Below are 24,216 nucleotides of genomic sequence, written 5' to 3'. Positions count from 1 at the left end.
GGAGGTGCTCCCTGCCCTTCTCCTCTGCCTATGAAAGGGCTGAGTGTGCTACTTCTGCAGCACTGAACATTCCCACCAGCCCATAAATCAAGTGACCAAACTCCATCCTGATCTCCACTGCAGAAAAGCCCCACACTCTGCCCTTACAGCACACGCAGGGCGAGGAGCTGTATTTCATCAGCTGAAGGCTTAATATCAGAGGAGAGTCCTTGCCTCCTGCAAAAAAAGTGTAGCCAGAGTCTTACTGGTTCTGCAGCTTGGTTTCCCCATGTTTACACCAAATGACTTGTTGAACTTCATTATATACAAAGTATTTCCATAGATCAGAGGCAGGGAGACCTGTGAAGCTAACATAAAATAAATTACCACCCCGTGATAAATGGTTCTATTAGCAATCCAGATTGTTAAACTCAGATACAACAGGATGAAGGCAGCACTGCCCCATTCATTCTCCCTCCGGCAGATACTGAGTTGTAAATAGGTTATTTTGTGTGTAAATAACACATTAAAACTCAGCATTAGCCGTGTCTTTTGATAGAGAGGAAATTGTTCCAAATAAATAATCTCGGACAGGAATGTAAAATAAGCCAGATTTAATAGTGCATGCCTGCTGTAGCCGTGTTAAACATGACTAAAATGATAAACCCCAGAATATACTAATAGTAAACTATGCTCTGACATCAAAGTAATGAGGCTATATTTTTACCCAGCTTTAGAAATGCTAAAATTAGTCTTGACAGAGCCAGACATCAGAAAAATGTTTCAAACATAAACACCATCAATTTGGGAACTTGGTGTTTGTGTCATATGGAGGATGGGGTGGAGAGGGAAAGGTGCATTCTGGGCCTTGTTAAAGTCAGGCAGTTAGCGTTTAGGAGAATTTGTATTTAATTTTTATTACAAGATGAGAAACCCATCTTCCTAAATATCTCTGCCTTTGAATGAGTGGCTGATTTAAATTTCTTCTCCAGCTACACGCCTGGGCCTCCTCGTGTGTGCTGATACAGAGGATGTCACAGTGCTAGCCTGGAGGACACAACTCAGTCTCACTCATGTGGTGCTCTGCTCCAAAGTCTCCTACCCTATTCAGCAAAAGGGTTTTCTAAACATGAAGCGTTATGAGCTGCCCTTCCAGAAGTGGAGGCACTGAAAGTGAGCGGCTCTTCTGCAGATTTGACTAGTCTATAGCTCCAACACACTGTCGTTAAAACCAGTTTCCATCTCTGTCACACATACACATGTGCACCTACTGAAACAGAAGAGAGGAGATGTGACTCTCTGGCTGGCATGATTTATGGAAAAATAGAAAATTAGGAGAGATTTCCCTGATGTCATTTTTGTGAGGCCAATTTCTGAACATCTGATCAATGAGTTACTATAAAAAAATGTCACAGAAGATCTCTAAAATGGCAGCTTCGGTAGACTAAAAATATGAAATGCAGATTGTTAGTACAAAAGGACTCTTCTCCACTGACAGCATCAACAATACCAGTCTCTTTTCCTGCAGCCATACTTTAATTTGTTCAAGCCTGGAAACATTAGAGACAAATATCCAAAGAAACAGAACTAGAAACGGAAACTGGATGTATTATTACCTTATAATAATATAGTCTAAATAATAATATAATAGTTATTCTTCAATTATTTAACTAATACTCAGTTTATTGCTTCAATTACCTTAATTATAACTAAAACCTTATGAATCTATTCATTTCTACAAGGGAAAAAGAAAACCTTATGATCTGAGAAACATGCTATGTTGGCACTCCATCTGTGTGACTCAGTAGAATAAAGGAGAAGAAATGTGTTGCAAATTACATTTGTTTGGCTCTGGAGAGCAGCTTGGTGATCTGCAGTGCTAGCTGAGCCTTGCTGCCACTTTCTCACATGCTAGTACAAAGAGTAAAACCTCTACAATAAATAAAATCAAGAGTTTGTTTTGGATGAGAATAAAAACTTGTTCGTATGGCCCCAAAGCAGGGTGGAGAGCTCAGAGGCCCTCCCTTTAAAGCTGTTCTCCTCCTCAAACTGAACATCGTAATTAATCTCCATGCCTCGTTTGCTTTCTTCTGTAAGAATATGAGCACAAATATGTATATTTCTGGCCTGTTATGAGTAATTACACTAGTTTAGTGAATCAAATATTTTATATTACCATGCATACCACATAAGTACAGTCTCATTGCTACCCACCCTTTTAGTTATCATCTGCTAAATCACACCTTGCAGTTAACTGATGTTAGAAGATGACTTTTTATTAATTTTTCTACTTACAAGCACGTGCACCATGCTGCTCTCTTTCAGGAGCATGTATTATGTCTAGCTAGAATTCAAAGGAAAGACCTCCAAACCACGTGCATCACCTGCAGAGTCCCGGGGTCGGCGTCCGATCACACACTGCTTCACTGCTAGCCATTTTCAGTCATTTATGAGCACTTCTCTTCACAGCATGACATAGATTTTACTCTTTACATCTCATTACATGATGCTTTCATCACAATTCTCCTGACATCTTCAAACAATCCTCCACTTACTTCTCCACTTCCTCTTAATAAAAGGAGAAATATTGAGCCCATAAATCATTCTTTCCAAAAGCAAGAGGACACTGCTAACGGGACATATAACACTGGACACTTAAGAACTAATCAAGTCTCCAGGGGTGCCAAATGGCCCAATGGACACTCCACCTTGGGGGCATCCTCATTTCTATCGCACCTCTGGAAATTCAGTGACTGCTTCCTCAGTGGAGGCACTCCCAAGACAGGTGGGAAGAAGGTGTTTATTCATAACAGCACATCTGCAAGTTTTGAATTTTAGCACATGACTTTGTTGGAGCCAATCAGCCCTTTGCCAGTCACTAAGATGATGCCTCAAGTGGGCTGCCTCAGTAGTTCCTACAGTTTGTGCTGCTTCAACGGGGATTAAAATCTGCTGGGGGAAGGCAAACTTCATGTTGCTGTCTCTGCCTTTCCCCTATTTCTGCCACCTAGTAAGCCTTCCTTTCTGCCACTTTGCATAGTGCTCACAAGGAGCATTCACCCATTCAGCAGCATAAAATTGTTTCCCTCCAAACAACTCTGTGTAAAAGATTTTCTAGTTCTTTTTAAGAAAAAAAACTTTCCTTTGGCTAACAAAAGCTAACAAAATTTATCAAACACATGAATTAATCTGATAGATTATAATCTAGCAGCTGTTACCTTTTTCTGTACATTGGAATTTTACCCGGTCAATGTGGAATTGAAAAATGAGTAACAAAAGTGTTGAAAAGGAAGGATAGATAAAGCAGATTTAGGCAATTTGGGCTGGGAACTATCTTCAAAACTCAGCCAACAGAAAACAGAAACTCTCCAACCAAGCTGTGTAGGAAACAGAAGAGCCCACAGAGGAGTCATGCTGCTCTCCTGGAGTGATGAGAAACTGCCCTGCAGTGAAGGAAAGGGAGCGGAAGGGTTCATTTTGAGGTAGACTCCAACTAGCAATAAGGTATACTTTAAAGAAGGGAAAAAAAAGCTGCCTGCAAAGTTTACATAGCTGGAATGTCTCTTGTCACATCCGAGCTGGTACAGTCCCTTATAAGTTTGTCTCCTTATGCCTTGTCCAGAAAGGACACCCAGTCCAAGTCCCCCAGCAAGGGCAGCGTGGTGCCTCCCTGGCGGACACAGCCTTGCCCACAGCTGAAGCCACCATGAAGGGCCCTGCCACCAATCTGGAGATCCACAAGCACGTGTGTGCCAGAGAAGGATGTATTTTCTGGGGCTGCATTTTGCCTAGCGTAGCAGGTGAGAGGAGGCAGGAGCAACGTGCCTGCACATCACCCCGCACACCAGCATTACACCCACCAAAAATGACCCCATAATCACACGTGTCCACAAGAGCTTCCCAATTGATTTCAACACCAGCAGAACCAAAATCTTGCCAAAAATACTGACAGAAAAAGAAATCAGGACCTGAACTATTTCTGACATTAACAGGAACGGCGCAATTAGGGGGGTTTCTTTGTGAACCTTCTTGGGATTGGGGCTGGACAATCCTAAATTCCTCCCTAACCATGAAATCCCAGCAGCAATGACTAAAGATGGTGCAGTCTGTTTAACTCATTAGAGGATTGCAGCTGGCACATGGCACCCCTCCCCAACCATGATAATAGGGTGCTCCCCAGCTTCAGCCAGTCTCGCCAGCCACCCTTTAACTCCTCTGTGGAGGAGCAGCAGGCACCATGCTGCCTACACTATGCAGTACCGGTTGGTCGACGGCAAGAAGCGATGGGATGCCTCAACTCTCTGACAGCCACCTCTCATGACCTGTCCTTCTCCTTCACCCCAGCTGAATTTGCTGGGAGTGGCGGTGACTCATCACGGTGCAGTGATGTTTGGACGCCACGCGGTGACACAGCTTCCCGCTCCTGTGACCTCCAATGGCCGAGAACCCCAATAAACTCAGCATGTTCACAGGAGGACAGATGCCACCGTACTTATTAAATTCTTACAGTCTAATGAAAAACACCCCTGCTGCTTTCAAATTGTGGAAAACATAAAGTACCTCCTTGTGCCACTGCTGCTCCTGCAGCTGCTAAAGGAGTGGGTTTCTTCCCCGTCTCCGTAAAGCCATTCCCCTCCAGAACTGCACCTTTCCCTTCTTTTTTCCCAGCAGCAGTTGAAGCAGAAGTTTCCATCTTAGACGTGCATCTTCCAGCTCAGCAACCCTACAGGACATAAAACAAAACCAGATTCTTGTCACCACTCACAAAACAGGCAAAATCAGCTCCATGAGGAAGCAGCTGATGGTTCAGCAGGGCTCAAAAGTAAATGACAAGCAGCAAATATCTCCTAGGTTTCTAATTCTAGCAGTGCAGCCGGTAGAACAGTCACAGGCAAAAAGCGCACAACCCTGCAAAGGGATGGGTATTGTCACATCCCGCTGGCTTTAGGCCATTGAAGACCTAAAAGGATCAGGACCAAAATACATTTTTTCCCCTCTTAAACTTGGGCCGCGTAATAAAACTTACAGGTCCAAAAGGCTTTCCAGGTTACAGGACAGGTGAGATGCAAAAATTTAGCACGTACAAAACCAATTTGTCCGTCCTATACATGACCTAGCCCATCACAACAGAAAACTGAGTCAGCTAAAATCTTCCAGTAAAAATACAGATAAAAATACGTTTAAGGTTGGTTTTTTTCTTTTCTCCGGTTGGTGCTTATTCTGTGTGCTGGTTCTGAACCAGTGCCCTGACCAGAACATTTCAACAGTGCTTACAGGTAAGCCACAGCAGGTCTGCCACATCCCATCCAGGTCTCACTGGTGAGGACTAACATCCACCAATTCCTCTCTCTCCCAACCAAGTTGTTCTATCCTGACTGGTCACATCTGAAAATCAGCTATGGCTTTACCCCCATTACAAATGTTGAATTAAGTGCTAGTGAAAGTTCCATGAAACAAGAACATAGCAAAGCACAAATAACCTGTTTTTTTAAACTTAGGTCCATGAAAAATAACAGCCCCTGAACATTTTGTTAGCCTGATCATTTGTTCTGCATAACTCAAACTTAACTGGTCTCCCAAAAGTAAACATGGGTTTCCCAAATTTAACATAAAAATGGGGCTTCTCTTAAATGAGGAAGCATCCTTCATTTCTGACTGCAAATACTTTTGTTCACCCCATTTTAACTTGTTTTATTTCAAATGTCTCCACGTGACTCCTGTTTTCACAGAACCCACCTGGCACTACCATCCTCAGGCTGGTCTTGGGAAAACCCACTACTAATTCCTCCTTTCCTTTCTGATTTTAATGCAGATCTGCAATTTTTCACATGCAAATGTTTAGATGCAAATTTTTCAGCTCCTGAGATACTCTGGAGCATGCTGGCTGTTTACCTTACCGGAATTAATGGGATCAGCCAAAAAATGTCTGGGAAACCAGAAGACTTTTTTGTGTGTGCAGGTAGTTTTACTGTCATTGAGCCAGATCAAACTTCCCTCCCTTCACTCTGGAGGATTAACTGACTCCTGAACATCTTGGATTAAAAAGTTAACTCCCCTAAAAACTTTAAAGTACATAAAGATTTCAAGAACTCTCATGCATGATCTGTAGCTTTTGCCCTTTAGTTGTTCATGACCCTGGTGTAAGCACTTCATTTTGTGACTGCTTTGTTTTCTCCTCTCGCTATTTTGCTGGTTTTCAAGCAGTTTTTGTGCTGTAACTTAAGGCTAGACAAGCAGGAATGCGAAGACCCTCTTTCCGTGCTACACGATGAGCTCCATGGCTCAGGGCAGACAGCACATGGCCCCATGCTCCCAGACTCCCTCATACCTGCCACTGGAGACCCTCTGCATTGCAACACTGTTCAAGACAGGCTGTCCTAAACCTTCCTCCTCTGTGTTACTTTAAAATTTTTCTATATAGACTGAGCCACCCTTACTGGCACCCCAGAGGACCTGGCATGTGGTGGATGTCATCCTCTAGCATTGTCACCACTGTCCGGGCTCCAGCAGAATGCTGGTCCACCGAGTGGCCGCGTGCTGCAGACCGAGCAGCTTATCCCAGGAGCCTTCAGGCATGGCTCGCATTAATGGGACAACTAAATGATGGATCTGTGGTCACGATTTGCAGCTGTAAACAGCGAAGCTTGCATTGGAAATGACAGGACCCACAATTACAGGCTTTACTGATGACACAAGGCTCCAGTGAATACCGAGGTGGCCCCTCGAGGTCCTGCCCCGGCATGTGCTGGGCTTGATGGCAAACATGGGATGGGTTCCTGGGGGCCACGACTTCACAGCAGTTTAATCCAGAAATCAGCTTGGGTTACAGACCACGTATGAAATAAATACACTCAAACTGGAGGAGTATTTGACCTAGGTCTGACAGCCTGGGCTTCTGTTCGTTAAGCAAATAAACTTCAGAGGCTATATTACTAGCCCCCCACCTGTTTCTTCTTAGACCCTCCTTTCAAGGCTTTGCACTTTTGTTTGAAACCAGACGCTCGCCCTCACACCCCTCCCAGCCTTCTCCCTTCCCGGTTACCCTGACCCTCGGGGCAGCCTCACCATGAGCGAGCTTCCTTGGGGGGCTGCAAGCGGCAGAGCACCACAGCCAGGGAGGGCAAGGAAGAAGCTAGTAATAGAAATGGCTCTCCTGTGAAACGTGCAGGTTAGAGCCATGCTTTTTTCCAGAGAGATGCCTGAAGGGAGATCTCTAAATCCTTTCCACAGACTCCTCAGTAGGGACTCAGTTTTTCAGATGTGTCATTTATCCTACTGGAATTTGACAAGAGATCAGGCCCTTATTTGAAAATCTGGCCTTTGTAGTTGTATGCTCTCTTTTCAGATGAATTATGAATTTAAAGAAAAATAAAATCAAGTGTTTCTAATAAATGGTTGTATTAAACAGGTAAATCCTTCTCAAATAGTGGATTAGAGAAAAAAAAAAAAAGAATGCCACTACTCTAATCTTACAGGATTTAGGGTAATAAGTCTATAATTATTTTCACTTTGTAAAAGGTGCTTGGGGCAAAGCAGGCTGGATGTGAGGCTCTGAGCTTTTCCCCAAGTCAGCAGCAACCAAAAGTCATTCTCCTTCCACAGCCACCCACAACCAGAGCTGACCGTCCCAGCCCAGGAGGACACAAGCACCCTCCCCGGTCAGATCCTGCCCTGCTCAGCATCTCTGCCCACAGACCGGACAGAGACCAGGGAGTCAAGGAGCACCAACACTGATTTCATATCCCACCTCCTGAGGTTTCATGAACAATGGCTGAGAGTTGGTGACCAGCAGACTTCCCGCTGTGCTTTGGTGCAGCGTGTGACCAGGACACAGCACTGAGCTCTGGAGATTTAGGTTCCCATCTTGGCTCCTCTGTGTCCCTGGGCAAAAAGCTTAACCTCTCTCACAGTCGGTTTTCACAGCTGTAAAATAGGAAATAGTACTTTGCCCTATTTGCAAAGTGCTTTGAGATCCTCAGAGGCACAAGGCTATGGAAGTATTTTTATTACCAGTATAAGAAGATATATTGATGGAGGCAGTCAATCCACACCATCCAGGAGCACAACATTCATTTTTTAAGCAATACATAGTTTGCCTTCTGTTCAATGCTAAACTTTTTCCGCTGCTCTGTGCCACACAGAATTTATAAATTCAATGACAGATTAATCTTAGCAGTAAGCCATTTGGCATGAAAAAGGGTTTCACAGGGAGCCTGCTTTTTCCTGTAAAGAGCATGCATTTAGGAGTGACTATATGGAGAAAGACCCTGTGCACTTATTCAAGCACAAGTCTCTGCCCTCCGTCATTACTCAGAATTAGAAACCCAGAATGGATTACTCAGATTGTTCCTAAGGTTTGTAGCTTTCTCTGCAGGAGGAGGGTTGGGTAATTGATTTTGACACTAATACCAGCACTATTCATATGCCCTGTAATATAATTCTGCAGACACTAAAAAGGCAGCCATCTGAGATCTGAACAAGGAAAGTGCTATATGATTTGCCCTAGACAACCCCAGCTATTTTAACAGCTGCGTTGTATATTAAAAGGGAGAAATCCCAACAGAATTAAAAACAACAAAGTCACATTTGCCTTTGAGGGAAAACAAGAAGCTGTAAACTTTCCTAATAAAACAATCCCTCCCGCTAAGTGCTCAAGGAATGGTTGAAAGTGCTGTCCCAAAACGCCTGTCTCTTTTGGAGGGCATCAGCCTAAGGAGGACTGCCAGAAAACTTGGGAATAAACAGATATTCATCAGCCATACCCCCCCACACACACCCTTTTCTTGAAAAGGCATTATTTACTTCTTCAGGATATTTCTTTCATCAGGAAACCCCCTTCTCCTCCCCTAGACAGAGCAGAAAACATATTTCTGCCCCCCAAGCTTTTCTGTGAAAGATAAATCACCAATTTTGGCCACCTCTCCTCAAAGGCTAAGTAGCAGCACAGGAGAGAGCAAGCCTTTCTGGCAGAGGACAGGCATCACTGGTGATGTTGTGACGTGGGTCCAATCCTCCAGAAACCAAAACAGCTGTTCAATGCCACCTTCATGCCTGGCAGCCCCACAGGGCAGCAGAAAAGGGTTTCCAAAGGAGGCTTCCAGCAGCCATGCTGCTTTTGTGAATATTTTGGGCTTGCTCAGACCAATGTCTATCCTCTCCTTCATTTCAAGTCCATCTCTACTTGACCTCCCAATGCACAGACCCAGCAGTGCCAGTGAGGTGCCATCACCCCCAAGGGGACACAATGTGGGTGTGTTGGCTGCTGACACCAGCACCACCTCCACTCCAGCACAGCCAGGATGAAGCCCCACTGCTGCTGGCTCCTGGGGTCACCGACTGGAGCTGGGATAACTGAGGGCAGCCTTTGCACAGCTCTCACCAGGTTTGTCCTCACGCACCCACAGGGAGATACTTCATCTGTTCTGCCACATCGCCTTCCCACATAGGTACAATACCACATTTGATAAGCATTTCCTGGCATGCTATTTTAGTTAAGATGAACAAAGAGATACTGCCACCATCTCTTCTTTTGCAGTGGACTCTCATACAGCTAAAGCCTTCTGAACACACAATATGCTTATGAAATTCAGTGTGAGCCAACAGTTTTGAACACTGGCTTAATACAGTGGCTGCTGTGATCCTTTTCAGTCTCTCAGGGTTTGAGCCAAATTATGTTCTCAATTACATGGAAGTAGCAGCAGTTAACCCAGTGAAGTCACAGGCTCTATACCACTGAAAAACTTGACCCCTCTATTTTCTTTTATATCAGCAACAGCTTCAAATTACTGAAGAAAGTTTTTTCTGTACACATGCCGCTACTAAATGTTGGGACTATCCAAACACGCTGTCTGTTGTTGAAGGATCTACAAGTGTTTACAGATTATCAATCTCAGGTAAAAGCAGCATAAATATTAACTCAGAACTAATCACTTTTGGGGTCCTTTTGACACAAGGTTTCCCATCTTAACACTTCTTAGGAATGGTCTGCTTGGGCCAGTCCTACAGGGTTGATTACACATGGAAATTAGAGCCGTACGTTGGGGTGTGCACATGTAGAGCAGTAGCCGTCTGTAGGCCCCTGCTGCCCCTTGCAAGTTTGAGAAAGCTTCTGTGGTGGGTCCCTACCAGCTTCTGGGAGACATTATGGGGAGGGAGGAAAGGAAGCAGAAACAACCCCATGCTGACAGAAGTGGTGTTAGGAGGGCACAGAGCTGCTCAGGGCTTCTTCTATTTTCCTACCTCCTTTCCCAACTTCTTCTTAGAGAAGAGCAACACCAGGCTGCTGAAGGGAGGGAGGAGGGAGCTGTGCTGGCTTCCAGCAAAGAAGATAGAAAGACACACAAGTTCTGCCCAGCCACCCCCAAATATAGGGCTAAAATTGCTAAGAAAGCTGGGCACTCATAAGGCTTCACCAAAAAGTTCCAGCCCATCGCAAAAGCTGTATCACTCAAAAGAATGAAGAGGGGGGGAAAAAAAAAAAAAAAGAAAAAAAAAAAAAGAAAAGAAAAAGAAAAAGAGAGACAAAAAAACCCCAGGAGAGTTGGCAACACTGCAATAGTTATACAGGTTCTGGAATGTACAAAGGCTGAAATCAGAGACTTAGCATCTCTTTTGAACTTCAAAAACAACAAGTCTCTTCAAATCACTCTGTTAATTGGCTTTAAATTAGAGTTCTAAGTTTAATGAACAAATCTTTTGCGTACGGCACGAAACGGATATGCTTCTAGATTAACTTCCTGATCAACACCATCTGCCATTTCCATATGGCAACGGCAAACCAAAAGCATGAGGAAGAAGTCACTCTTGCCTTACTGTGAGGGGTCAAAGTGCACCCAGGACTGCCTGGTGCTTAGCAGCGTTTCTCTGTAATGTGATAACTTCAGAACATCACCTCCAACCAGCTCCAAAAGATAGGGGGATATTCCAGGCACCAATGGGTACCACTCTGCCCAGGGAAGTAAAGAAAAGAGGCAAAATATGGAAAAATGCATGATGGGAAGGAGGCATGAGGAAAGGAGAGATGTTTACAAGGATGATTAGTTGGATGTAGAAAGAGCAGGGGTGTCCTGAAGATATACAAGAGCCTGGATGACAAAGAAATAAAGGGAAAGAGGGATGACCTTACAGACTAGAGTAGGTAAGACCTTTCTGAAGAATATGAGTGAATGGAAGTACAGGCAAAAGGCAGGCAATGGCAAATCCTGTGGAGAGAGAAGAGTGTAGCATGGGAAAGAGAAAAAAAGAGGCTGAAAACAGACCTAGTACCATGGCAGAGGGAAATACATAGTCCTGCTGGGGCAGGGGAATACACAGCATGACATCTAGCATGGCAGGGACAGGGCAGGGAGGCATGGCACAGGGGAAAGAGAAAACATTCAGGGAACTTTCAGGCAAACAAAATGGAGAGACGCAAGGGTCTCTGATGGAAGAAATATACCCTGCAAACAACTTCGAGAAATGCAGCTCTCCAGTGTGCTCTGTCACTCTCTGTAGCTGGAGTACCTAGATACAAGGATACAATCCACTGCTTCATGTGGTGCCAGGCATATGAAAGGAAACAATGTCAGATACACCTCAGAAAAAATGACAAGTGCTGTCCCTCCTTACACTGACACTGACCACAGTGGTCTTCCACCTATATCAAACAAGGCCAGTGGATTTAGTGGTGGTGATCAGAAATGATCACCATATTAAAGGTCTTCAGGTTTTCAGCTACCTGTTCTAGAACCAACATTCACCAGCTGGGTGCTCCTTGGAGACCTTCCAGCAGGGACCAAACACTAATGGACCCTGGACAGCAAGGGTGCAATGCTGGTGTCTGCAGAGCAGCATCCAGCACCCCCTGGGAACCCTGCTCCTGGGCAGGGTTGACAGATGTGGCACAGAACCTATGGGAGACACACATCCTTCAGGAATGTCACCCAGAGGCCAGGCTATCCTAGGATACCTCATGGCACCAGATGACAACACTGAGGCCACTGAACTGAAACAGTCTAAAGCCATTTACTTTCTGGACTGTGGTTATTGGAAAGGAAATGATATTGAATAAAATAACTCACATTTCACCAGTTCTTTGGGTTTAGCCTGCTGTTCATATTTTTCATGAACACTAATGTCACTTTAATGTTGCTGCTTCCTTACAAATAAGACCAATTTATAAAATATCAGATAAATTTGAATCATTTCCCCACTTCAAGTGTATTTTCAAGTTGCCAAACTTAGAGCCTTGAACAAAAATTATCTTTCAGATGCAGGGTTATAAACAATTACAATACATCATCAAAACATACGAGCAGACATAAAAGCTCAAAGCCAGACACAGATTTGGCATTGGTCCATGCTGAGACATGCAGGTTGGGGTGCATGACTTTCCGTCCTGTCTCTCAGAAGTTATCTTTGTTTCTTACTTTGGAAGAGCTGAGAAGATGGAAGAGTGGGGGCTGGAGGGAAGAGCCTCTTGTGGTGGAACAGGAAAACAAAGTCATGCTCGTACTTTTACAAAGCCAATCCTGCGTGTCTTATCATGAGAAAATTTTTAATGTGCAAATTCCAACATGCAAAAAAACGTCGAAGGTAATCGAGACACTCCTGCATTCAGACTCTGTGTTAACATGCTGCAAAAATATGGGAGGATGCCACCAGGTAAACAAAAATTGCTCAAAAGTGATGCGTCACCATTATAACTGGTCCATGAATCTTCACTTGTTTTTTGTTTATTTGTTTGCTTTTGTTGTGAGGGTGAGAGAACTTTGTCAAAAGAGTTATCTAAGTTTGGTTTTCTGAGGTAAATCCAGAGAAGCTTTCAATTTCCTGTTATAGAATTTTCTGGGTGTTTTCCAAAAAGAAAAATAAAAAAGACAAATATTATCTATATGTGCACACATGCACATATGTAATGAAAAAGTACTGTTTTCATTTTAAGAAACCTTTGCACACCAGAACAGAAAAAGAAAAAAAAAAAAAAAGGAAAATTAAGAAACCAAAAAAACCCCTTCATCAAGTCTTCGTGCTCCAACAAGAGCAGAAACTGTTAATAACTAACATGTCAGATAAAACGTCTGTGGTGGTTGGCAGATATACCAGGGTAGGTAACAGCTAAACATAGACTGTATTAAGACCAGGGTGGAGGACCAGCTATTAAAATGCTTACAACAAAATTAAGACACTAATTCCAAATCAGTAATAATTAACCTATTGACTTTTCAGAATGTTTAAGAGTAGAATATACTAAGAAAGTAAATTGCATCTACTGCAAGTGAAGAAATTCTGATTCTGAACAGAGATGTTCATGCAGTTTCCACAGAGTGGGTGAAGGTCAACACAGGAGATTTGGCTAAGAGGAAAAGAGCTGCCTTGAAATCAGATTTGAAGGAGCTTTTGAGAAGTTGGGAAGGAGTGTTTTGTTGGCTGGTGGTGACTGAAGCAGAATCCTCTCAGGGTTTCACTTCCGTGCTGCAGTAGTTTGGGCACTTTCAACTCTCATGAATGAAACCCCAAATACAAACCACATGTAGTGAAGTTTAATGGGTTTGCTTTATGTAATGGTGGGATGAGTAATATTGTCTTGTAGTGACTAGTCCATCCAGATGACATTGAACAGCCTCCAAAGCTTGGATAAGAAAACCCTCATTTGGCTCAAGGAAGGAAAACCTTTATTTTGAGCAATGAAAGATAAAGGACTGCATCCTTGCAAAAATCCTTATAGCAACTGGGTTCTTTCAGAACATGTTTCATTACAAAATTTTGGTTTATTTTTAAACATTCCACTTCACTTCATCAGTCTATTGAATCCTCCCTCTGGAGGCACACGTGTAAGTATGTAGAAGAGAGAAGCCTGGGAAGGAAACAAGACTGTAATTAAAAACAAAAAAGCAACACTTCAATTGGCTCGTTTTTCTCTGCTGAACACATACACCACACAAGCCGATCTTCCACACTGGGTAGAAACACATATTGTCTTTATAAGACTACAGTTGCCAGCTGAAGGCAGGATGCAGACCACATAAAATGGTTGGCAGTTCATAAACGGGAGAATGGAATAAAATTCATCCAGATGGGAATGGGAGAAGAGTTTCTGACAGGGTCGTAGAGTATTTGGGGTTGGAATGGACCTATGGAGGTCATCGAGTCCAGCCTCATGCTCACAAGTAACAGAGCATTTGCAAACCCCCAAACTGTTGAAGTATCTGACAGTCAATGTAGTAGGAGAGGTCAGAGTTTTATAGAGATGTACCCATGAACCGCAACACAGCCTAGTCTGCAAGGACACAAGCACACCAGTGAAGAAAGATTCAAGAACGACCAAGAGTCCTTTCAAGGAAATTTATATGAGTAAGAATGAAATTAATACTCTGAACAGTGCTCATGTCTGCAAGCTGTGACTTGTTACAGGGCTATATATGATTCCAAAAATTAACAGTTAAATAAGCAGTTAAAAGCAGCCCCCTAGTTTTCAGCAGTGCAGGTCCATCTTCTACAGAGAAGAGAGACTGTACAACGTGGCTGGCTGTCATTTCAGTAGAAGGGAATAAGTCTTTCAGAAGACAGGCTGAAGTATTCAGGAGGGTATTAAGCTAATGACAAAAGACAAGGGTGAAAATGAGCACTCATTTAGCCAGAAATCAAGATGTCAAGATTAAAATTAATCAAGGTACCAAGGGACTCAAAAGAGAAGAGATTCCTTAATTGTGTAGACTCTAATGCTGTGAACCCGAATAATAAACAAGAAGTGGAATAGCTCGTTTAATACACAAATTAGTCTTGACCAGTATTACTGAATCTGGTAGAAACATTCATATGATTGGAGAGCTACAATCATTTTTCCAGTGCCTGGAAACAAATACAGAGTCATGAAGTTTGTCAGTGATAAATGACTGTGGACTCAGTAAATATCATCTGATTGCTTTGTACCAGTGACCTGCTCTCTATCACTAGATGGGCTAGATACAAAGATTTTATATTTTAAAAATTAAAAGGCCACACACCTAGAAAACAACTGATTAAAATGAAGACTGTGTTCTAAGAAACACTGACTGGAGACGACTTGAAGTTTATGATGGGCAAACAGTGGTGGACAAGCTATGTGGAGGTTGCAGCTATCCAAACTACTAAAGCAAAAGGTGTTTGTCTATGGAGTATTTGGGAGGTTATAATGTCTCTCTGTCTAACCCCGAATTGACTGTTAATGGAACACTATGCCCAGCTCTGGTGTCCACAGTTCAAGCAGAAAGATTAAAATTGCAAAGGTTCCAGAGTTATCCATAAGAAAAACGAGAAAGAAGAAAGGCGCTTGCAGGATGACTTGATCAGTAATATTAATACATATATAATCAACAAAAATTTGATAACAGATGTTTTTTGATCCAGAGGTAAGGGACATTACAGGAGTCTACGGCTAAAGCAATTGCAGTTACCTAATATTAATTACAAAAGACTAAGAGCTAGAAGTTTTAACTAGAGAAATTCAGATTAGAAGCAAGGCTCCCGGTTTCAACAGAAAAGAGCACTGGATTCAGGCTGGTGACAGACTCTCTAGCACTGCAGAACTGACATTTTGTTCAGATATTTTTCCAGAAGATCTGCTGTAGTCTAAGACTTGTCACTGGACATAGGTGGGTTTAAGTACAGGAAAGTCCTCTGATGGTAATATAGAGAAAGTTTGACTAGATCAGCACCTTCATCCTCTGTGATCTTATGCACCTATATATCAGTGTGTTATAAATGGTTGGCTTGCCATACCTTCACAGATCAAAACATCTTCATTTTTCATTGATCTTACCATGCCTGTCTCTGTTATAAGACAAAACTAACTTCTATCTTCCAACTTCTCTATTTTTTTTTTTTCTTTTGTGATAAGGACTTAGTAAGACTCAAGTAATAAACATCTCCCAGAACACTGATAAACTCTAAGGTATTTATGTCCCGCCAATGGCAATGTTGCAGAGTATACATTCTTTTACTATGCAGTTATGTCTACCATGCTACAACTCTTTTGACGACTGAGACAGATATAAAACCATTCACCAACAGAATATCATGCAATTTTTACTTAGTAACCTACAAAAACTGACTTGGTTTCTTGATCTGGCAAGTAGCTGCCAGCATCAAAAAAAAAAAAAAAAAAAAAGGAAAGCAATAACACTGTAAATTATTTCATTCTCTTGTTATAAAAGCTAAGGGGAAAACCTCCCTTCTCAACCCCAGCAATGGTGCCTCCACAGCCTACAGAAGACTGGAAGTATGAGGAGGTCTGATCCTCTGCTGCCCTGCAGTATGTGTTTCACATACAAAGCAAGCTGGGCTGACATGCCAGCACATCTCAGGTCTACAAAACTTACTGGAACAAAACCCAGGCTAGCAGTAAACTTTTAGCAAATGTCAGCAGGTTGCTATGGCTCAGAGGAATGGTTCAGCAACCACGTTGTATGTTTGCAACTGGGCAGTTGAAGCAAGTGAAGCAAAAGAACTGTGGTGGTAACCTGGTGGTAAACAGGCCAGGGCCTGAGCACTGGAAACTGCATTCACTCTTGTTGGGTCCCCACAGTTATTTAGAGGCTATACCAGACTTTGGGGCACAGTGACCGCTGTGGCCACTAGACAACACACAAGAAAAAAAAATGGTTTTTACTATTTCATTACATAAGACTCAAATCATTAAGGCTAGCCTGAGAAGACCCTGTAAATACTTCCTCCTTGTTTGCTTTTGTTCCTTGATACTATCTAACTTAAGACGAAGTGCAAAGGATCAATATAAATTGTTCAGGACAGAACCCTTTTACGGAAGCATGTGTATACACACACGTATGTATATATACAGCTTTTTAGTACTACTAGGACTCGTTATTATTTACCTTGTAGTTACTGTACATTATTTCTGCTGTATATTAATGCATATGATAATTATATTCTATCTCTGTATCTCTGTTTCTGCACGCAAGCTTGTTGAGTTCTTCCTAGAGAAAACAGTCAAAACAAGAGAAGTTTTTTACCTCCCATCTACAGCTCCCACCCTGCTCCTAAAGTTTCATCTGTTGTTCTCCTCTAACCACCTCACTCCTCCACAACCGTCTTCTAGACCATGTCACAGCCACTTTTCTTGCTCTCCTTGCCCCTTCTCTCTTCTTTCTGCTCTTTTTCCTCACAAACACCATCTGCTTTGGTCTGCCTCTCTCTAAAAACAAAACCCACTTGCGCCTGTGACTCTCATTCCATCTTCCTCCTTGTTCACAGCTAAGCTGTATCAAATTTTTTGTACCCAGTTGCCTCTGTGATTTCTCTCCACTAAATCTTTCCTACATTTTACTCACAGATCAGACCTGATTTCCTCCAACCACACAGAAACCTCAGTCTGCCTCTCAAATATCTTCTCACAGCAGTCTGGCCGTGGTTAGAAGGTGGCAAAAGATGCCAAATGCTGTAGAGGTGGATAGCATCTTGTTTGTTACTCAAGTCTGAAACCTGGGGTGGTCCTCACGTTCCTCCAACTTCACTGTAAGATTTTGCCTCTAGGCCACCTTTGATTCCTGCTTCTTCCTTCTGCACAATGTCTCAGAGTTTGGCGCTTCCTTGAGCTTCCTGCCACTCACCTACACATCTGAACTCAAAACACCAGCCTCTAAGCCATTCATTTTCATTTACAGCAAGTTCCTTTACATTGGCTCTAATGAGTACAAAGCTGATTTCACAACCATTCAGAATGTGGGAGCAAAGAGCATTTTCCTAGCTTGTCACTTTGTTCCTGTCACTTTGCTTTACATCCTTTGATGGCATGCTCTTTTGTTTTGCCTCAACCATTGTCTCCTCTTTCAAAACCCTTCAAAGCCTACCACACTGTGCTTTCAATCTCATTGGCTTCAGGGAGACTTCAGCAAATGCATATTCACTTTCTCCAATCAGGGCCTAAATATGTGCTCTTTGAGTCAGTTTGGTCATACAGACCACAGATATCATCCACTCCCAGTCTTATTCATAATTCACCAATGAAACTACCGACTTGGTATGCCTTCTGTTCTATTACAGGTCTCCAAGATGAGAATCAGATCCCCTTGGAAAATCAGGAAGTAGTGAACATGTCTGTTAGGATATCCACTGTTCTGATTTTAGGAGAAATACTAGGGTTCTTCAGTTTACTGTCTTTGCACTGTATTTTTCCTCAGGTAAGGGAATAATCATTTGCATAACTCCTTTATCATAACTCACTTGTCCCTCACTAAAAGAAAAAACATGTTTCTTATATCTCCTTGCTCTCTGCACAACACATAGTGTCAGGGCACCTCGACATTCAAAATTATACACTAGAAATACTGAAACACCTCTTCAAGTATACATCCTAATTGCTGTCATAACCTAGCACTTGACAGAAAAGCAAGTTAGGTTTTTCTCTACTGAAGAAGTTAAACACATGTTATCTCCCATCTCTACAGTTATCCATTTGAGCCCAAACTTTCATAGAACCAAAGGCACAGGGATGGGGGGGCATGTCCACACAATTTCTTGTCTTTAAAGTATGTCCACAGATACCCAACATTTGGTACCACTTTGTCCTCTTGGGCTTTTCCCAGACTGTCGTGCATTATAAGTGCGACAGATCAACACACTTTCTATTTTGGAGCCAGTATCTCCACTGCAAACTCAGATTTTCACAGATTTATTGCTAACTTATAAAATGTTTATTAGAAAAAGAGTTAGAGAAAATGTATCTTTTGAAAACAAAAATTGTTGGCTATGCTCAAATCATTAGTGGCATACTGAGAAAACATTAGATGTCTTCCCTTAGCACTCTTATAACTGAAGATCAGTCTTTGTTTATGTGAATGTATCCAGGCAAATGCCTCCAGAGAAATGGACCTGAAGCATGCACAGGGTTGGCTTTTCATCACTGCACCCCACTGAGATTTTTAGAGCAGAGTACTGGTAGCTGTGAACACTCATTAATGTTTAAGCCTTCCCTTTTGCTGGCCAGTGCAATGATACAAAACAGACCCAAAGCCACGTGGCTCCTGCCCTGTCTTTTGGTTGGGACCTGGTCACAACAACTCCATACTGTGTGCCTTGGAGAAAACTCTTCAAGCTTTTACGAGACCTGCAGCCTTTCAGGTTATAGCCCTACAGCTACACAACTGCACTGGCAGCTAAAGGCATATTTCAGGACCGTGAGAATCAGCAATCAAAGGAACAAACCGTCAGTAACTCCAGCACCATATGCAAATTACAGTGCGTGTGAGACCTCAAAGCAAACAACATCATGTGTAAATAACTTCAAGGAAAACACACAGAGGAAGAGGTCTATTTGTTAGAGGAGTAAATGATTCCTGTCTCATCAGGTGCCATGGAGCAGCCCTCAGCTCCCAGGACAGGCCCACTGGGGAGAAAGGGGGCTGCATGCACCGTAGACCCACCCCGCTACTAAGACACTGCGTCTTTGCCAAGAGTTGTGACTGTATTACCAATAACCACAAAAATCTGTATATAATTAACTGCAGTACCTGCTCAGGAGGAGAGTAGAATAAGCTACAATCTAATGAGAGAAGCAATAAAATAAAGGTGCAAAAAGTTTCCATTACTTCTAAAAAACCCAAGATACAGTTTCCTGAAGTACCTATCCCTGCCACTGTGCAACAATGCACAAGAAACCAGACACCAAATAGAACTAATTATTGCCCAGTCTGTTTTGCTATTGTCAAAGTTGAGTGGAAAATAGTCACAATGAAAAGGGTGTTTTTTAATGCAATTTTGCTTCCATGACAGTACATGAGGATAGACAGATGACCAGTCAGACAGCCTTTCATTCAAATCCATCTTAACAGAGAGTGAAATGGTTATGGAGGTACTTTTTTACTATATATTCACTATAAAAGGAAGCAAAATGACTACCTTCAAGAAGACACCAAAATTTATGAGGTGAACAGTATATGACAGTCCCACATATTCAACAAGAGAGTTTTGCTATACACCCATTTAACACATTTAATCAAATTTCCTTTGGCAGAGACACTCCAATTGCCCTGTTGATCAGCCCTCTAGATCCACATCTTCCTAACCTCCTCTGATCACAGTAGCACACAGCACAATTGCCTTTCATACCATCCTTGGAAAATTTCTCTGTTGTGCCTTCCTCCAAGGGGGTTACACCATTCGACTAATTCTGCTCTGCAATATCAGTACTAATCCCCAACATCCTTAATAAATGCAAACACACACTTTTCCAGAGCTCTGTTCCCACAGCAGCTTAACTTTGCACTGATATGTGATAGTCACAACCAGAAAGGTGTAAAGGTTTCTAAAGAGTTACTCTATGCTAGCAGAGGAAATATGCACAACCAGGTACTTGCAGTCCCTTTTCACATCTAGTTTTGACTTTTATTGGTCTTAGGTCCTCTGAGAGATCAAAAAGTCTTACCTGTCCCTCCCTCGCACATTTTTTTGTCTGACCCACAAAATCCCTCTGCTGTATCTTCCAGCTTTAACTTTCACCTTAGATAGGACCCTTGCTGAGAAAAAAATGCCCTCTGATTCTCCAGTCCTTCCCAAAGCTTCCTGTTCTGCCAGTAAATCCCCCGTCTGATGCATCTCACCTTCCGTAGCTGGCTCCTTTGTTTTGTGGAGGGAGCATCACCGTTATGCACCCTCACAGGAGAGGCTAGAAAAATTCTCCTCGCAGCTGTCCCGAGAAGTTTCTACCCGTTTGGTGAACAACTGAAGTTCGAAGGTTGACGATGTGCCTCTCCGCAAACACCGAGTCATGCCACAGTGCAGCAATTATGTATTCTCACACAGACAGGCTCCCCAAATTGTCACAGCGCTGCCTAAGGACTGTCATGCTGCAACAGACAAATGGTCCCGCTCATCCAACACCCTGTCTGACAGCAACCAGTGATGGATTCTTCAGACTAAAATACAAAAAGGTCATTTTCTTTGCCTGGTATTAGAGCAAGGTAGCACAGGGCAAGAAATTTTGCAAATTGGGGCAGCAGATAACCTCTTTGTGCTATGCAAGGTGAAGTGAGAAACTGGGGAGGAATCTCTGTCATACGGCATGATCTTGTTCATTCACAGCCAGAAAGTACTTAGAGATCCTCAGATCAAAGATGATACGGAAGCACAAATTATTATCATTAGGGCTTCTCTAGATTTGAATGCTGTAACCAGAAACACTATTACCTTTTCATAAAAACATCTCAATCTTTCTTGCAACTTGCAGAGCTACATGCTATTTTACTAAATGCACTGTAAACATACTTTCACTTCTCAACTTAATCACAATTGCCTTACAGGAGATTAACACCATAAAGCACTTTCACAGCTGATGTGTCTTTAAAAAAATTCCCAGAGTTAAACTTGTATAAATAATGTAAGTGACATGGAATATAATTATTAAATGTTGTCATTTTGGAAGAAAATTAATTAGCAATAGCTGTAGCTGTCTTGTGTCTATTTAAGCAGTGTGCATCTCAATTAAAATTTAATTGCGACAGATTCAGTCACAGCAGGGAAAAGTGATGGAAATGAAAAGCAGCCTGATCCTATATTGCTGTCTACAGGAGAAAGCATAGTAGAAACTGGGGGGGAAGGGGAGGAGAGAGGTAGAAAGGTAAGAAAGCAAATTCACAGAACCATGTTGCTACACAGTCAGGGTGCTCAGCTCCAGTGGGTGCTGTTTGTCACAAAGCAGCTGACTAGTATCAGACACCAGCACAAACAGAAATAAAACCAGCTGCTGTTGGAAGAGCTATTGCTTCGTATCACAGTAGATGTGCTCACACTCCCACTGTGGTATGAGAGACAGTTACTGTGCCCTTTGCTTTCACCACCTCCTTGAAGTTATCCTGGAGAACCCCTAAAACTCTGAACAGAACTGAGGGACCTTCCTTAAGGAAGAACCAGAAAGATCTTGAAGACAAAGTTCTTCTGAAGCTCTGAGTCACTAATAGTACAAAGATTTGTTTTGAAGAGGAATAACTCCCTTCAGGTGACTTTGAGAAGCAGCTGGGGCCCTATATGTGTTTGGATATCTTCTCTAACAGAGGCAAAGTGTGACTTGGGTATCACCATCATTCACAGGTGGAGGATTTTGGATGTCCATGACAAGATGTTTTAAAGAAATTATACAGCCAGGAGGAGTTAGGTACCCAGCCCATCTCTGCACATATGAGGTGTTCCAGAGTGTCCCTAAGAATTCCAGCAGCCAATTCACTACACTTTTTGAAAATACTGACTTATGTCATAACCAAAATATTGAAAACAGAGTTTTTCCTCCATCATTCATTTCTCAAGATTCAAGTTATCTACAATCTGCTTACCTGAATGAATAATTCACATCTCAGACAAAAAGGAAAAAAAATAAAATTGAGTATTGCTGTAGGTGTGTAGGGTGAAAACTATATTGGAAAAAAAAAGGTACAGAATCCTGAGTTCATTTATGACGAGTAAATAAAACAGGAACCAAAAATGAAATGTTTTGGCCCTAAAACTTGGGCTACTCAGAAAATACTTGCTGAACATAACATCATTGAACTACATATATATTCTTGAAATACTTCTGTTAGGACTTGTTCAGCTTCCAAATGAGACGAATATATTCCCTCCAAATTCCCAGGGCACATTCTCTGTCAACCTGAAAATCAAGTTATATTGTTTCTGACTGACATCATAATTATAATGTAAATTTATAGTACTGGATCATTTGTTGATGATGCTAAAGTCATAACAGAATCCAACTCATTCTCCTACCAGTATGCAACTCTGCCCAGTCATAAAAAAATGTTGCTTTCTGCTGTCAAAAATTCAGATAGTAACCTGAAATTGTATGTTCATATTAAGTATAGAGATAGTGATAATGATAACAATAGTAGTCATAAGAACAGCACTGTCAGAGTCTTATAATGCTGCTAAGCTATAGGTATAATACAGCCACAGTGAAATTAAGATTTCATAAAAATTTTATAAACCTGATCAGATTTTAGCTTAAATACAGACAATCAAACTGCTGTTTTGTTATCAAAGGCTTAGATCAAAGGTGAAAAGAGGCATGCACACATGATCTAGCATGAGAGTCTGCAGTTATAACTCTGATGGAGCTAAACCCTTTCTGGTAGTGGCAGATGGTATAACACAGCTTGGGAAGTTCAGACTGGACATTCAGAAAAGCTTTTTCTCTAGGAGGGCCATGCAGTGCTGGAACAGGCCACCCCAAGAGGCTGTGGCACCTCCATCCTTGGAGGTTTTCAAGACTCTACTAGAGAAGCCACAGCCACCTTGACCTGACATTGCTGACAGTCCCCACTTGGGATGGGGACTGGACTAGAGCTCCCCACAGGTCTCTACACCCCAGAATTTCTAGCATTCTGTGATTCTACACAAGCGGAGTTGAGAAATCTCAACGCTCTAGAAGATCATCCAGTTAGCTAAGGACCCACTATTGCTTCTACTGCCTAAAACATTCCATATCAACCAATTTCAGAGTGCCTTTTCTAAAAGTCACTGTCATCCAACTACAGGGAATCTGACAGATTTACCACTGTGCCTTTTTGCTAAAAACAATCTCAGCTACACATGAAGTAATGTGAGAGAACCTGCATCAAAAGTTCAACTGATGATGAACAAGATGAAACATGAATTCAAAATATTACTTCCTTCTTTAAAAACAAAACAAAATAAAACCCTAAACATTTCACTGGAGAAATATTTAACTTTCAAACAAGATGATCAGCAACTTCTTTCCTTCTGCAAAACAATCCAAATCTGGAAGAAAAACCCCAGCCTAATTTACAAAAGTCTGCAACACTTTTAAAAATGTTATCAGATGTTTTCTATCTCAGCACGCTAAAGCCCTAAGAAGAGACAGCCTGTTCACCGGAACGTACCCTGACCTCACAGATCTAACAACATCAAGCACGTGCCTCTCTGTGTACAGCACTTGTATACAATTTATATGTAAGCTTCCTGAATGTTTTCAAATACAGTGAATAACAGGGTATAATTTTTTAAACCTCTGTTCAGTTTTCTGCATATTAATATATAATTATGTGCAGGTTTTCCTCTGTCTACTTTCGTCTACTACTAAGTAGGACTTGAGGCAATTCTTGTTTCAAACATTTTTCAGCTCACCATAAAGCTGAACGCATATAAACTTTAGATCCTGAATCAGACTGCTGAGCATACCTTTCATCACATTGCATTATTTGGTCTTCATTTAGCTGTCACAAAACCATTTCTTTTCGTCTACAGATTAATTACAGC

At 42.1% G+C, this 24,216-nt stretch overlaps 1 protein-coding gene across 1 annotated transcript in view; it reads right to left on the bottom strand.

The window, feature by feature from the left end:
- The window catches only part of GLI2 (GLI family zinc finger 2), a 197,276-nt gene that overhangs the window by 141,526 nt on the left and 31,534 nt on the right, over window positions 1-24,216 (bottom strand). The window contains exon 2 of the mRNA XM_074873568.1: window positions 4,540-4,702. Within this exon, the coding sequence (XP_074729669.1) occupies window positions 4,540-4,672 (133 nt within the window). The 5' untranslated portion in view covers window positions 4,673-4,702. The remainder of the gene's footprint in view (window positions 1-4,539; window positions 4,703-24,216) is intronic.

Source organism: Strix uralensis, chromosome 6 (genome assembly GCF_047716275.1).
Source record: "Strix uralensis isolate ZFMK-TIS-50842 chromosome 6, bStrUra1, whole genome shotgun sequence".
NCBI lineage: Eukaryota > Metazoa > Chordata > Aves > Strigiformes > Strigidae > Strix > Strix uralensis.
Note: the sequence above shows the minus strand (reverse complement) of the source record. Positions and strands in the feature narration are given on the sequence as shown.